Below are 14879 nucleotides of genomic sequence, written 5' to 3'. Positions count from 1 at the left end.
TCCCTGCAGCAATATGTCCTGGATGCAACAATGGGACAAGCAATATTGGAATTACTAATGAGTAATGAGCCAGATTTAATTAGTAACCTAATTGTACATCAACATTTACCAAATATTGATCATAGCACGAGGGAATTCAATGTAGAGCTTGAAAGCAAAAAGCATGAATCAACTACTAGAGTTTTAGATTTAGGTAAGGCCCCTTTAACATGATGAGGTAGAGACTATCCACAGTAAACTTGGAAAATCTGTTAATGCATAAAATAACAGTGGAGGATAGTTAAACCAAAATTTACACAATATAAAACCAGAACACTGAACATTTTTAGTTAATCAGGGAGAGCCCACATGGATTCATGACACGTAGTTCATGCCTGACAAAGCTCATTGAGTTTTTTTTGAAGATATGAGTGGACCGGGGATGTCATGGATGTTGTTTATCTGGACTTCCAAAAGGCATCTGATAAAGTCCCATATAAGAAACTGTCAACTAAGTGAGAAACCCAGGGAACTAACAGCAAATTACTGATGTAGCTAGAAGTTAGCTGAGTGACAGACAACAGAAAGTAGGGGTAATGAGTAGGTACACAAATTGGCAATTTCTGAACAGTGGCGTCCCACAGGATCAATATTAGGGCCTCAATTATTCAGATTATTTGTTAACAACTTGGATAATTGCATAAAAAAGTCATATATCCGAATTTGCTAATGACACAAAGTTAGGCAGCATTGCGGACAATGTTGATTAGAACATAAATTTATAAAGGGATATTGATAGACTAAGTGAATGGGTAAAAAAGCAGCAGAATGGAGTTCAACATAAGCAAGTATGATGTTATCCATTTTGGACTAAAAAGCAAATAAAGGTACTTTTTAGGTTATATGAAGTTAAATATACTGGATATCAAAATAAACTTGGGGTTCAGGTGCATAGATACTTAAAATATCATGAGCAGGCACTGAAAATAATCAAAAATAACTAATGGAATGCTGGTGTTTACATTTAAAGGACTTTGAATACTAAAATACAGAAGTTATGCTGCAGTTATATAGAACCCTGGCTCGACCCCACTTGTGAAGAGATCAGGGCACTACACCATAGGTAGGATACATTGACCTAGGAGGGAATACAACATAGGTTTACAAGGATTTCAGGAGTTATGAGAAGAGATCATTCAAATTGGGTCTGTTTTCTCTAGAAGTTAGATTAGATTAGATTACTTACAGTGTGGAAACAGGCCCTTCGGCCCAACAAGTCCACACCGACCCGCCGAAGCGACAACCCACCCATACCCCTACATATACCCCTTACCTGACACTACGGACAATTTAGCATGGCCAATTCACCTGACCCGCACATCTTTGGACTGTGGGAGGAAACCGGAGCACCCGGAGGAAACCCACGCAGACACGGGGAGAACGTGCAAACTCCAAAGTTAGAAGGCTAAGGGCTGAAGTCTTCAAAATATTAACAGGAAAAGACAGGGCAGATAAAGATAAACTATTTCCATTAGCTGAGGATTCTAGATCTAGGGGCAGAGTCTGAGAATTAGGGCCACATCATTCAGGAGAAATGTTAAAAAGCATTTTACAGACAAATGGTGGTAGATGTTTAGAACTCTCTTCCACAAATGGCAGTGGATGCTGGATTAGTTGTTAGTTTTAAATCTGAGATAGATAAATATTTGTAAGCAGAAGATATGAAGGGATATGGGCCAAAGGAAGGTATATGGAGTTAGGCCACAATCTCAATGAATAGTGGAATAGGATTATGGGGCTGATTGGGCCTACTCCTATTCTTATGTTTCGATAACTCATAACGCCAGTGCTGCCACTGAAGGGTTTTCCTTCGGATCGCTGGGATGACCTGGTCAGGCTACATTATAGAAAAAATGCACTCCAACATTTCAAGGGCATCTCTTTTCCCCCTTGCAGCTTTAGCAGCAGCTATGATGTGGAGGTGGTAGTATTGGACTGGGGTGGACAAGGTTAAAAATCACACAACATCAAGTAATAGTCCAGCAGGTTTATTTGAAAGTACATACTTTCGGAGCTGTGTCTTCCGATCCTGCACCACTAGCTACCCGATGAAGAAATAGCGTTCTGAAAGATGGTACTTTTAAATAAACCTGTTGGACTATAACCTGACGTTGTGTGATTTTTAGCCTCTATTAGCAACAATGCTAAACTACTGACCCTCCAGGTGGATCTGCCAACATAAAGAGCTGGGCTGTTATTCCAGTGAACCGAAAGCCTGGCGATCTTAAAAGGCCCTCTGTAGTACCACAGTTCCCCAGTGTTGGTTGAGGTCTCAGCAGCAGGACCTATGGGAGGCCACTGAAATTCCAGCCTTTGTGTCCTTGTCATAATTTGCTTCACCAACTATCTTTGCGTGGTCATCAAATGTGGCTATAGTACACTCAATCTCTTCATCTAACTCATTCAAATAGATTACGAACAGTTAAAGCCCCAATTCTGCTCCCTAAGGCACTCCACTAGTTAGTGTACCAACTGGAAACTGAACCTATTGACATAAAAACATGCAGACAAATTAAGGGCAAGAGTAGGCATTCAGCCCCTTGAGACCATTCTACCCTTCACCAATTTTGTTTCTTGGAAAGTAGCCAGTCCTCTTTAATATATTAAAGCCAATACATGTGCATTTATCTTGTGCACCAGTCTTTTATGTGCCACCTTATTGGATACATTTAAATATACTAGAGCTACTGGTATTCCTTTATCAATCCTGCTCATTATGTCAAGAAAGAACTCAGATAGAATTGCAAGTCCTTGTCATGGAATCAAGTTGACTCATTCAAGATTTGAGGCCTAAGATGAGTGGGTGGAGTTCAAATACAAATGAGCCACAAACTCATCAAATAGTGTAGACCATAAGGCCATACAAAACAGGAACAGGAGTAGACTGTTTGGCCCTGCACTGCCATTCAAAAGGATCAGAGCTGACATTCTTCACATCCACATTTCCTGCCCTTTGAATTTATAATCTTTGAATTCCCGACTGATCAAGAATCTATCCCAGTCTTAAATACACATTCAGACTGTGCCCCACCAGCCCTCTGTGACCAGAAGTTTCAAAGACTCTCAACCTTAGAGAAAGAAATTCCTCCCCGTCTCAGTCTGGAACTGGTGTCTCTTTATTCTGAGACTATGCCCTCTAGTGCGACACTCTCCTATGAAAGGAAATATGCTCTCAGCATTGACCTTACCAAGCTCCTTAAGACACCTCTCATTCTTCTAAATTCCAATGAATATTGCCTCAGTCTGTACCTTTGCTCATAAGAAAATCGGAGTCATTAATATTATTACATATTTATGATGCCAGCATTGATCCCTGTGGCACTCCACTAGTTACGGTGTGACAACCTGAAAATGACCCCGACCCTTCACCCCCAACTTTGTCTTCCATTTGTTAGCTGATTCCCTACCCATGCTAACATACTATTTCCAACATCACTGGTTCTTATCTTATTAACTAGCCTAAGGTGTGTTAACTTGTCAATTGCTTCATGGAAATCCAAATACATTACATCCACTACTCTACCATTTATCTGTTCAACTGGTTACTGCCTCTTTACCCTTCATGATATTGCTTGATCATATTACATATTTCTAAATATTATGCTATTATATCTATAATGACTCAAACAATTTCCCATTAACAGATGTTAAGCAAACTGACCCTCAGTTACCTGATTTTACTTATCCCTTTCCCTTTTTTAATGAAGGTCTTAAACTTTCAGTTTTCCAATTCTCTGGGCCTTTTCCAGAATCTAAGGATTTCTGGGAGGTGACTACAGCTGCACATATTATTCCTGTAGCTACTTCTTTCAACATCCTTGGATGCATTCCATTATGTCCAGAGGAATTACTGGTCTTTGGAAAAACTAATAGGGCCAGAGTCCTTTTTTTTCCTAAGTTATTGTACTTATTTCCTCTTCTTTTGTCCCTCAGCATTTACCTTACCAAGCTCCTTAAGACACTTCTCAATCTTCTAAATTCCAATGAATATTGCCTTAGTCTATATCTCTGCTCATAAGAAAATCCCTCCCATACAAGGGATCATCCTAGTGAACTTTCTCTGAAATGATACTTTTCCTTAAATAAGGAGACTGAAACTGCTCACAGTACTCCAGACATGGTCTCACCTGTACTTTGTACAGTTGCAGTAAGACTTCCCTACTCTTTATATTCCAACCCCCTTGAAATAAGGCCACGTTCCAACAGCCTTCCTGATTACCTGCTGCATCTATGTGCTGGCTTTCTGTGTTTCATGCATGAGTACCCCCAAGTCCCTTTGTGTTGCAGCTTTGTGCAGTTTCTCTCCATTCAAATAACATTCTGCTCTTTAGTTCTCCCTTCCAAAATGAACAATTTTGCATTTTCCCACATTATACTTCATTTGCCAATTTTTTGCCCATTTACTTAACCTATCAGTATCTCTGTAAATTCTGTGTATCCCTCTCATAACCAGTTTTTCCACCCATTTTGGTGTTGCCCGCAAATTTGGTTACAGTACATTCACTTCTTTCCTCCAAGTCATTAATATAATCTTGTAAAAAGTTGTGCTCCCAGCATTTGCCACTTGTTTCATACTGTTATGTACTGTGGATTAACTAATGTGTTGTTAGTAAAAACATTTTAGAACAATGTCAAATGACATACATTAAAAACTGTGTTTTACAGTTGAGTGCTTATGAATCAATTTGGCTCGAGATCAGTAGTCATTCATGTACCTCCAATGTGATCAGGTGTATGAGTGAATCAGTGACTGCCAATCTGCTACCTGGGGAACTCCACAGGTCACAGGTCACCAATCCGCGAAAGGACCCTTAATCTCCACTCACTGTTTCCAGTCCATGAGTCAATTCTCTATCTATGTCAATATACTATCTCTCACACCGTGGGCTCTTATTTCGTGACTTAACCTTTTGTGAGGTACCTTGTCAAACACGTTCTGGAAGTTCAAATACAGCACATCTAGTGGTTCCCCACTATTCTATCTGGTTGAGACTTCAGGAAACTTTAACGAATTAGTCCAATATGATTTCCCTTTCACGAAGACATGCTGACTGCTTGATTAGATTATGATCTTCCAAATGTTCTGCTTTTACTTCCTTAATAATTGATTCCAATACTTTTCCAGCAATAGATGTAAGGCTAATTGACATTTTGCCTCCCTCTGTTCTTGAATAGGGGTGCATTTTGAGAAGATTTGTAGCTCAGGTTGAGGTTCTGGATGTAGGTTTGCTCGCTGAGCTGGAAGGTTCATTTCCACACGTTTCATCACCATGCTAGGTAACATCTTCAGTGGGCCTCTGAACGAAGCACTGCTGATGATTCCTGCTTTTTATTTATATGTTTGGCTTTCTTTGGGTTGGTGATGCCATTTCCTGTTCTTTTTCTCAGGGGGTGGTAGATGGGGGTCTAAGTTGATGTGCTTGTTCATAAGAGTTCTGATTGGAATGCCATACTTCTAAGAATAGGGGTGTCATATTAGCAATTTTCCAGTCTACTAGAAATTCTCCAGAATCCAATGATTTTTGAAAATTGCAGCCATTGCACCCACTATTTCTGTAGTTATCTCTTTTAGGATCCCAGGGTGCAAGTGATCAGGGCCAGGTAACTGATCAGCCTTTGCCCCATTAGTTTGATGGTGACCGTACTTAATTTCTCTCCCAGGGCAGCAGGGTGGCTCAGTGGTTAGCACTGCTGCCTCAGAACAACAGAAACCCAGGTTCAATTTCCACCAAAATTGCCCAGAATATTAGGTGTATTAGTCAGACCTAAATCGAGTGTAGGGGAATGGGTTTGGGTAGGTTACTCTTCAGAGGATCGGTGTGGACATGTTAGGCTTAAGGGCCTGTTTCCATCTAATCTAAAAAAAGGGTCCAATAGTCCTACTTTACTAACAATGCATTCCAAATCCTAAAAGCATCTTAAAGAGCCAAGACGCTACCTCTGAAGTGTAGCCACTATTATTCTTTAGGCAGGTTTACCACCCAGATTGTGCACAGCAAGACCTTCCAAGACAAATTCAGGTGATGTTGTTTGTAAAGGGAGCTTCACTTCATGGGTCAAAGGAGAATACTGATCATCCCACAGCCACCTGGAGACTTGTCTTTAGGGATCAATTACTTAGAAAATAAAGTGCCTTGAACTGAAGGCTTCATAACAGTTGCCTGGGAACTGTGCATTAACTTGCATAACACATTCCTAATGGTTGCAAATAAATTAAATATTACATAATACAATCTTTTATGCAAAGAAATGGTCAGGACAAGGTATACACAAGTCAAACAATGCAATCTCTTTCTGCTTGCACCTCTGGCAAAATTAATCCATTCAATAAAAAATATATAGCCTTTTTAAACTGCCTATTTTCAATTGTGAAGAAGATTAGATTGTTTGTTTAGGCCGACAGTGCACTTGCCACTTGTTTCGTACTATTATGTACTATGGATTAACTAATGTGTTGTTACTAAAAGCACTTTAGAATGATGTCAAATGACAAACATTAAAAACTGTGTTTTACAGTTGAGTGCTTATGAATCAATTTGGCTCAAGATCAGTACGCATTCGTGCACCTCAAATGTGATCAGGTGTCTGCGTGGATCAGTGGCTGCCAATCTGCTGCAGCCCGAGATGCTGTGCATCCCTTCAAAGATCCACCAATCTTCCTAAACATGGGCAAGTGGGGAAAAATCCTTTCACATTTAAAATATCTGAAACAACAATGTAACTGGTCCAATAGTTATCAAAAATACTTGCGGAACGTAACAGAATAAAGCATTAACTGACTGAATTAAAACTCAACTTCCAGTCATCGCCAAAGCTCATTTGAACCTGAATCCTCAGAACATGACCTTGGTCTTTAGATTAATAGTCCAGTGATAATACTACCAGGCCATCATCTCCACGAGCCTTTATAGCAACAAGGCCCAGGCTTGCTGTAAGTATTCAAATGCAGGATTACCATTGTCGGCTTGAATGTCCAAAGATCTGGGGGTTACATACAAGGTTGATTTGGTGGGGTAGTAGTGTTGTGGGGGGGTGGGGGAGGGGGAGGGTGGGGAGGAGCTCTGGAGTGTACTGACATAAGATGGAGATTGGCTAGTGTTTGTGTGTGTGGTGGTGTTCCACGTGCTTTCACCTCCTGCTGAGTGCCTTCTGACCACCTTATCTCCCAATGGGGAAGGGGCACCAGGTGTGAGGTCAAAGTCCATCGTCCCCTGCTGCCTTACCATTAGTGCTGATAACCAAATTGACACAGCCACAGAATGCAGAGCTGTACATATATCTAACAGAGAGAGTGTGCTGGACCTGGTTCTCCATGGTGGTTACCAAACTGCCATTGGAGATAGCACAGTATAGAGAGCATTGGCCAACTTATCAAATCTTTGATCCAGTTCCTCAAGTGTCGCTGCTATTGCTCTGCTCTGTCAGGTTTTGTATTTTGACTAAGTTATTCATGAGCACCATCATGAGGTCCTCTCCTGCCTACACCCTGTCTAGGTGCCTGATCTCCAGCAGTCCTCCATGTGCTAGCAACCTGAACCATTTCTTCCTTGGCAAGCTGCAGACATGCCAAAGATGTGCTCACCAGAATGTGCTCCGGACTCTAGCTAAAGCACACTGAAATGTCACTATCTGAGCTGGTGGAGGACCCAGAAGACAGCTAGGTCAGTGCTTCCCCTGAAGAATTTGTGATTACTTCCTTAGGAGTGGAGGAAGATATGTTGGCTTGAGGGGCTACTCTCTTGAGGCTGGACAATGAGCAGATTCCACAGGTGCCTGCAGAAGACAAGACAGGGAATGAGTGGTGAAGTAGGGGAAGAAGATTGGGCTTGTTAAAAATACATTTACAGTTCACAATGAATCTTACTTGATTGCAAGTCTCAGTATTCTTGCAGTCTCCTTCCTCTCCCATGAGCTCAAGGATCCTCTCCGTGAATGAGCAGAGGAGACAAATATTGAACATCCCGCCACCCACTTTGGGTCTTTCAGCCATATTGTGGGCTGTTTACTTCTGCAATGAGACAAACAGGGGCTGATTGAGATGAACTGGGCACACAAAGCTGCTTGTGTTGGTGTAGGCAGGTGAAAGGTGGGGAGGTGTCCCGAATGAGTTAGTAGGAAGTGCTGGATTAGTATCTGGGGAAATAATGTGGATGACAGCCATTGAGGAAAAGTACCACACACAATGGAGGAAGTGGTAAATGAGTCTGCAGCAGCAGAGTTAGACTGAGAGTGAGGTAGCAAACAGGAGGTGGTGATATTTACCCTTGTGGAGCTCAAAAGGTCATTAACTCCTTCCTACATAAGGTGTTCCTTCAGATCAGGACATCACGCAGAACCAGGTGTCAACTTCAGACCAGGCCCCGTCTGGTGGTATGGTCTATTCTGGCCATCTCAAGGAAAGAGGATGGCCCTCCTCTCCACCATCCCATCCAGCAGATTCTCCAGGTCTCCATCAGCAAAGTCGAGGTGGCAACTTGCCTCTGACATCATCTCTAGCACAATTCTTCAGACTGTGGAACTGTGAAAGGCACTTCCTGGCTTGCAGTGTGCACAGTCGAGAGTGTGGTGCTAGAAAAGCACAGCAGGTCAGGCAGCATCCGAAGAACAGGAGAGCCGACATTTTGGGCATAAGCCCTTGATCAGTGTGCACTAATACGGCACTGGCAGCAATAAATCCAGAAGATTTAGCAGCATTAATGCTGGTGAGTGCAAGGTAACGAGACAGTGACAGCATAGGGATGTGGTGCATTCTTAACAAGGTCAGAGTAAAATTTCATGAAATAACTCATTGGAGCTCATGAGTAGAAGCCATCCATTTAATTCCCTGAAATTGACACTTGGCCAATTTTTGATAAAATTCACCTCAACGAGCCAGTGAGGTCAATCTGTACTGTTACATTTCTTTGAATCTGTGAACAATATTTTAGCAGAAACACCAAAAACTTACATAAAGAAAATGAAAATCTCATTGAAGCTTACTAAACAATCATGGACTGTTAACCTGGCATGTTTCACAGGCACCAAATAACGTAGCAAAGGTAAAGTTGGTAGATGTCTACATGAGCAACGGTAAATTTCCTTCAGGGCACTCTGTGGCTGACCTTTAATTTAAGCCCAATTTTGGGAAAGATTCACTCTAAAATCTCAATTTTAAAATCTTATTGTGAACTTTACCTGATCAATGAATGCCAGATGCCGCTGAATAGTTGATTCATATTGTTCCTTCTGCATTTTTATCCGTTGACACATTTCCTTTTCAGCCTCCTTCATGTGACGCACAGTCAATTCTTTTTGCTGAGCCTAAAAAGAAAAGTCTGATAAGAAAAGTATGTAAACTTCTGTGCTTTGTTTTTTTCAAGGAACTGTACAACCAAAGAGAAACTGTTTACACTTTGTCCCATGTATCTCACTATGTAAATCAAATTAGTCCTACTGAAGGTACTGTACAACTTGGCTGACTCAACACTAAGTTCAGAACAAGCGAGTGGAATTTTACATGGAGGCAGAAAGCCACTCACCATCGGCTTAAAGATACGGGGTAAGCCTTCAGGGGTTGGAAAGCATGACGATGTTCCAATCAGTGGACCTTTATTTGGCTCAGCCAAGACCTCTGCCCTATTGGGAAGCTAGCCCCTGCTCGGAGAGCTGCCAGCCACTCTTTCTAGTCCCAGCAATGCCAACAGGAGCTGGCAGACACTGCTGAGAGCTGCATGTGTTCCTCAACAACAATCATCACAGTTGCTGGATTAAAGGGAGAGGATTTCACCAGAACCTAGCTGGCAATTACACTGCCCCCAACTAATAGCCTCCAACAAGAGGGACAGGGTATAGGCTGGTCACCCCCACCCTTCAACCAATGGTAAATTAAGGAAGCCTTAAGTAGCCACTAAAGAGTAAATTTGATTCCATTGCTTAACAAAGAATCCGTTTACCTCTGCCTTAAAAGTATTCAAGGATCCCACTGCCTTCTGAGCCAGAGAGTTCCAGAGTTACACAACTCACAGAAAAAAGTTCTTCACATCTCAGTCCTAAGAGAACCTCTAATTTTAAAATAGTGCCCTGAGTTCTGCATATGACGAAATACCACTCCACATCCACTTTTTCAAGACCATTCGGGATCTTTTTTTCTCCATCATAGAACATAGAGTATAGAACATAACAGCCCTCAATGTTGTGCCACCCTGTGAAACCAATCTGAAGCCCATCTAACCTACACTATTCCATTCTCGTGCATATGCCTAACCAATGACCATTTAAATACCCTGAACGTTGACGAGTCTACAACTGTTGCAGGCAGGGCGTTCCACTCTCCTACTAGTCTCTGAGTAAAGAAACTACCTCTGACATCTGTCCTATATCTACCACCTCTCAAGTTGAAGCTATGCCCCCTCGTGCTAACCATCACCATCTGAGAAAAAAGGCCCTCACTGTCCACCCAATCTAACCTCTGATTATCTTATATGTTTGATTATCTCTCAAGTCATCTCTCAACCTTCTTCTCTCTAACAAAAGCAGCCTCAAGTCCCTCAACCTTTCCCCATCAGACATTCCCTTCATATTAAACAACATCCGAGTAAATCTCCACTGAACCCTTTCCAAAGCTTCCACATCCTTCCTATAAATGCGGTGACCAGAACTGCATGCAGTACTGCAAGTGCGGTCACACCAGAGTTTTGTATGGCTGCAGCATAACCTCATGGTTCTGAAACTCGATCTTTCTACTAATAAAAGCAAACAAATCATATGCCTTCTTAACAGCCCTATTAACCTGGGTGGCAACTTTGAGAGATCTATGTACATGGACACAGAGATCTCTCTGCTCACCTTCACGATCAAGACACCCAGCATTCAACTAGTACTCTGCATTCCTGTTACTCCTCCCAAAGTACATCACCTCACACTTTTCTGCACTAAACTCCATTTGCCACCTCTCAGCCCAGCTCTACAGCTTATCTATGTCCCTCTGTAAACTACAACATCCTTCGGCACTTTCCACAACTCTACCAACCTGAGTGTCGTCCGCAAATGTACAAACCCGTTCTTCTACGCCCTCATCTAGGTTGTTTATAAAAATGACAAACAGCAGTGGACCCAAAACAGATCCTTGTAGTACCCCACTGGGAACTGAATTCCAGGATGAACATTTCCCATCAATCACCACCCTCTGTCTTCTTTCAGCTAACCAATTTCTGATCCAAACCACAAAATCACCCGCAATCCCATGCCTCTGTATTTTGTGCAGCAGCCTACCATGGAGAACCTTATCAAACAGCTTATTGAAATCCATATACACCACATCAATGGCTTTACCCTCATCCACCTGTTTGGTCACCTTCTCAAAGAACTCAATGAGGTTTATGAGGCACAACCTACCCTTCACAAAACTGTGTTGACTATCCCTAATCAACTTATTCCTACTGAGATGATTGTAAATCCTGTCTCTTATAGCCTTTTCCAACACTTTACCCACAACTGAAGGCTCAGTGGTCTATAATTATCAAGGTTGTCTCTACTCCCCTTCTTGAACAAGGGAACAACATTTGCTAAACCTCCAGTCTTCTGGTACTATTCCTGTGGTCAATGACAACATAAAGCTCAAAGCCAAAGGTTCGGCAATCTCCCCCTGGCTTCCCAGAGAATCCTAGGATAAATCCCATCCAGCCCAGGGGATTTATCTATTTTCGCATTTCCAGAATTTCTAATGTCTCCTCCTTGTCAACCTTAATCCCAACCAGTCTAGTAGCATGTTTCTCCAGAACAACATTGTCTTTTTCCAGTGAGAGTCACTGGGTGCAGGCATTGCTTTTTATGACTCTAACTAGCAGAGAAATCCAAACTTTTATAGCATTCAAATTCCACCATCTGCAGTGGCAGAAGTTTAACCTGGGTTCCCAAAAACTTAGCTGGGTCTCTGGATTAACAATCCAGCGATAATACCATTAGGCCATCACCTCACCTCAATCCTACTTATATAAAGAAACATCGGGTAATTTTGATTTGGTTTGACTGCACTGTTTGTATAAAAAATGAGGACTGCAGATGCTGGAGATCACAGCTGCAAATGTGTTGCTGGTCAAAGCACAGCAGGCCAGGCAGCATCTCAGGAATAGAGAATTCGACGTTTCGAGCATAAGCCCTTCATCAGGAATAAGAGAGAGTGCACTGTTTGTATAGCATTCTAAATCTCATTGGTTGAACTGTTTCCAAAGACTTTACACCTCTCCTAAATCAAAATTGCACTTTGTAATCAAGATGTGGTCTCAATAATGCCCTGTTAACAAGGAAACACCATTTATTTTACTTTCAATTCTTCTCATAATCAAGGATAGTATACCATTAGCCTTCCTGATTCCATGCTACAGGTGAGGAGTAGTGCATTTTGGTTTGGATAAGAAGAAGGTTATGTACTCCCGGGAAAGGAAGAGTCTAAATGTTGGTATAGATACACAGCCTCTAAACTAGCAACACATGGTAATCAGGCTCTAATGAAAGCAAACAAAGTGTTGGGTTCATATCTAGAGAAAGTGAATTTTAAAGTCAAGTATTTAGGCTAAACTTACATATAACCTTGGTCAAACCAAATTTGAACAGCTTTCATTTAATTACAGATAGGATGTGGATACCTATCATTGTCTACAGATTATAAATCTGTATCTATACAGATAGATATATAGTAAAATAGCCTACCCTAATTGGTACATTTAGTTCATTGGTTCATTGGGCCACTAACAAGGGCAGATAAGAGTCAGCCAAATTGCTGTGGATTTGGAGTCACGTGTAGACCAGGTAAAGACAGATTTCCTTCCTTAAAGGAAGGAACATCCCTGTAGGACACTAGTGGTAGCATCAATTCTCAATTTTATTAACTGAATTTAAATTCAACCAGCAACTACAGTCCTGTATCTCCAGGGGATTAGCCTGCGCTTCTAGATTACAGTCCAGTGACATTAACACCATTTCCCCCGGCTCTCATTATCATCAAATACAGCGTCACTGCAAAGTTGAAAAAAAAATCCCATGAGAAATACAACAATGGGTAGGCCACGAGGTTCCTTGAGCTTGCTCCTCCATCAAAACAAGGGTCGTTGTTGATCTGATTGTGCCTTTAACTCTCTTTTCCTACTTGTGCCCCTTCATCCCCAATAACATTTGACCCCCTTGGATATATTCAAAAACTCAGCCTCGACTGCTCCCTCGGGTAGTGAATTCCAATTACCCCAAAGGAGAACAAATTCCTCCTCATCACCATCTTCGTATTCAAATTGTGCTCCTTAGTTATAGATTGCCACACAAAATAAAACTTCCAGTGTTCATCCTAAGCCCATACGGAATCATATATGTTTCAATAAATCGATCCCTTCATCCCAGGAATTAACCTGGTTTATTAAGATGATAGCTGAAAATGTGTTGCTGGAAAAGCGCAGCAGGTAAGGCAGCATCTAAGGAACAGAAGAATCAACGTTTCGGGCATAAGCCCTTCTTCAGGCCCTCCTTATTAAGATGATACCGGAACATTGAGGTTACACTTATTAGGAAAGACTGCAAGAGGCTTAAAACCCCAATCTCTACTGAACACGAGACTGAGGAGTAATGTGATCAGACATTTTACAATTATGAATGCATTTAGTAGGGTAAAAATGAAAGGATCTCCCCATCTGAAGCCAAGCACAGAGCTGGGTGCCTTAAATACAATATAGTCACTAATGAATTGATTAGGGAACTCAGGAAAAACACCTTTATCTGGAAAGTGGTGGCAGTGTGGAATTTTCAACCACAGGAAGTAATTAGCACAAACAGCATGGATAGATTTATAGAGAAGCTAGATAAACATATGAGGGAGAAAGAAACAGAATAGATATGCTGATAAGGATGAAGACGTTGAAGAAGGGCGATATGTGATATAAAAATTGAGCAGAAAAATTGCTCCAAACAGATTATAATTCATGCTGTAGGTACTTTGCAATTGTTTATGAATTTTCCAACCATTCCCAAATTAGCTGAATTTAATCAGCCATTTTTAAATTATTTGCAGAAAGATTTTACTGGAATAAATGATACGGCAGGCCAAGAAAGAAAGATAAAGTCCACTTTCCTGATGTTTTCATTAGCACGGAATGTTTGACTGAAAAGGACTACAACATTCAGCTTGTTGCACACAACAAAGTCGGAAGTAAAAATAAAGATGTGGCACTCTGGCTCCTCATTGCCGTAATGTTGATTGGGTAAATCCCAGCCCTCACAGTTTGCCCAGTTTTGAAATATTCAGATAGTACTAGTAGTACCATCTGCACTGTGTAAACAATTAGTAGCAGATAGATATTAAAACACTGACGAGATTACATTTCACGCAATATCAAAGAGAAGTGCTGTTAGATTACCTCCTCTGAAGGGTTTCCGTATTCTTTAGTCTCCAGTCAAGTAAAACCTTCCAAGTTTATTAAGTTAAAGGCTAGGACAAATTCATTTGAGACTGCCTACATTAGTTTCAGTGCACTGGTGGTCAACAGAAAGATTGTGCAAACTTTCAATCGATCTGTTATCAGCAGCCAAAATGCATTCTATCACCTTGTGCTCTGAAATTAAAATGAATATTAACCACAAATATTGTGGGGATTGCTCCTGGTATTTACCAAAGCAGTCTGCAACATGACAATTGCACGTTTCTTTTCTTCAAATTCCAGTTTTAACCTGATCATTGAGCTTGTAACCTCAGTTGCCATGACTGAAGCTTGTTCCAGGTGAGACAATTCTTCTTCAGAAAGCAGAACCTGGAAACAGTAGACAGCAAATTTTAATACAAGTGCAACATTGAAAGGGCTACATCACATGCTTAACGTGAC

The 14879-nt window shown here is 41.3% G+C and overlaps 1 protein-coding gene across 2 annotated transcripts in view; it reads right to left on the bottom strand.

The window, feature by feature from the left end:
* cep131 (centrosomal protein 131) overlaps positions 1 to 14879 on the bottom strand; it is a 135008-nt gene that overhangs the window by 56871 nt on the left and 63258 nt on the right. For both annotated transcript variants that reach the window (XM_060844466.1, XM_060844467.1), the window contains 2 exons: positions 14670 to 14807; positions 9214 to 9339 (listed from right to left, as the gene is read on the bottom strand). In XM_060844466.1, coding sequence (XP_060700449.1) covers positions 9214 to 9339; positions 14670 to 14807 — 264 coding nt within the window. The remainder of the gene's footprint in view (positions 1 to 9213; positions 9340 to 14669; positions 14808 to 14879) is intronic.

This window comes from Hemiscyllium ocellatum, chromosome 25 (genome assembly GCF_020745735.1).
Source record: "Hemiscyllium ocellatum isolate sHemOce1 chromosome 25, sHemOce1.pat.X.cur, whole genome shotgun sequence".
NCBI lineage: Eukaryota > Metazoa > Chordata > Chondrichthyes > Orectolobiformes > Hemiscylliidae > Hemiscyllium > Hemiscyllium ocellatum.
This window is presented reverse-complemented; position numbering and strand designations above follow the sequence as displayed.